Source organism: Entamoeba invadens (genome assembly GCF_000330505.1).
Source record: "Entamoeba invadens IP1 unplaced genomic scaffold scaff_1105074724779, whole genome shotgun sequence".
In the NCBI taxonomy this organism is placed as follows: domain Eukaryota; phylum Evosea; order Mastigamoebida; family Endamoebidae; genus Entamoeba; species Entamoeba invadens.
Genome location: NW_004440223.1, coordinates 1 through 1,183, shown reverse-complemented (window position 1 = coordinate 1,183; position 1,183 = coordinate 1). Strand labels below are relative to the sequence as shown.

Below are 1,183 nucleotides of genomic sequence, written 5' to 3'. Positions count from 1 at the left end.
TTTTTATTATTTTAAACTTAAATTATATTATCAATGATTGAATAATAAAAATAAATTCATTTTGAATTCCTTTTGAACTTGTGTACTTTAATTAATCTTACAGGTCAGCCTAACTTACATTGAAATTATCAGGAAATATTCAAAAAATAAATCAAACATAACACAAATTTTCAATCATTTTAAAATGCCTTCGTTTTTATCAATGTTTAAGTTGCTTCTTCCAGGAAAGGCAACAGGAACTACGCAAACCTGTTCGCCCAAAAACTCTCGTATTCTGAAGGCATACTCCCTACAGTAAAAAATTCTGACATCATAAGTACCCTCTTTTTCTTTTCCAATTGGCTTTTTACGTAACTACACATGTGAAAGGCTGAGGTATTGTTGTTTACGCAGGCAATTTTGAACGATTGGATGATTTCAACGACTCTTTTTGTGACCATACAAACAGACAACTCTTCCAACTTAGCAGCATCTATTGCACCATCTTGATCCCTGAGTTCTAAAATTTCCATTTTTCTTCGCTTTGTAGCCTTCTTGACTTCATCTTCAACATCATCCTTTTGAGACATAACACCAATGGGGTACTTCATACCAACAAGCCGAGAAACTACCGAAGAACCCATTGCTCGCTATCAGTTAATAACAATGAAATAAAAGTAAACATATTAACAAGACTTATAAAGGCTTTGAATAATAATATTATTTCAGTAATTTCTCTCATAATAAAAAACAAACTTTTTGAACGCCAAATATGACGACGTCCAGTGGTTGAGACAAGTGGCTGTTGTGTGGGCACAATAATCATAAAGCCACTTTATTTTCGAACAGCCACTTTCTAGCACCATCTTTAATGTGGCTAACACAGTTGTCTTGTATTAAAACTGCCCATTCTTGTGGGCAATTTTTTCTTCTTAATTCCAGTTCTGGTTTAAGACATCTTTCAAGCCACAATGTGTAATTGTCTTCCGTAATGAAGGATTTGCGTTGATATGCAATTTCAACATCATCTCTGTCTATGTATCTGTCGATTTCATTTTTCATTGTCAAGTTTGATAGTATGATCATTGGTTTCAGCGTGATGTTGTTGGCAAATATTCCTGCAATCAGTGTTATGCGTTTTTGAGAGCGATCAACAGAGTAAGAGTTGGTGTAGTCATAATTGTCGTCAACATAAAAGTTGCTC

The 1,183-nt window shown here is 33.9% G+C and overlaps 1 protein-coding gene across 1 annotated transcript; it reads right to left on the bottom strand.

The window, feature by feature from the left end:
- Positions 1–239: 239 nt before the first annotated feature.
- EIN_051190 (hypothetical protein) lies at positions 240–623 on the bottom strand (the record flags this gene model as incomplete). Its single annotated transcript, XM_004255345.1, has 1 exon — positions 240–623. The coding sequence occupies one exon, from the start codon at positions 621–623 to the stop codon at positions 240–242; it is 384 nt and encodes a 127-aa protein (XP_004255393.1).
- Between the last annotated feature and the right edge of the window lie 560 nt (positions 624–1,183).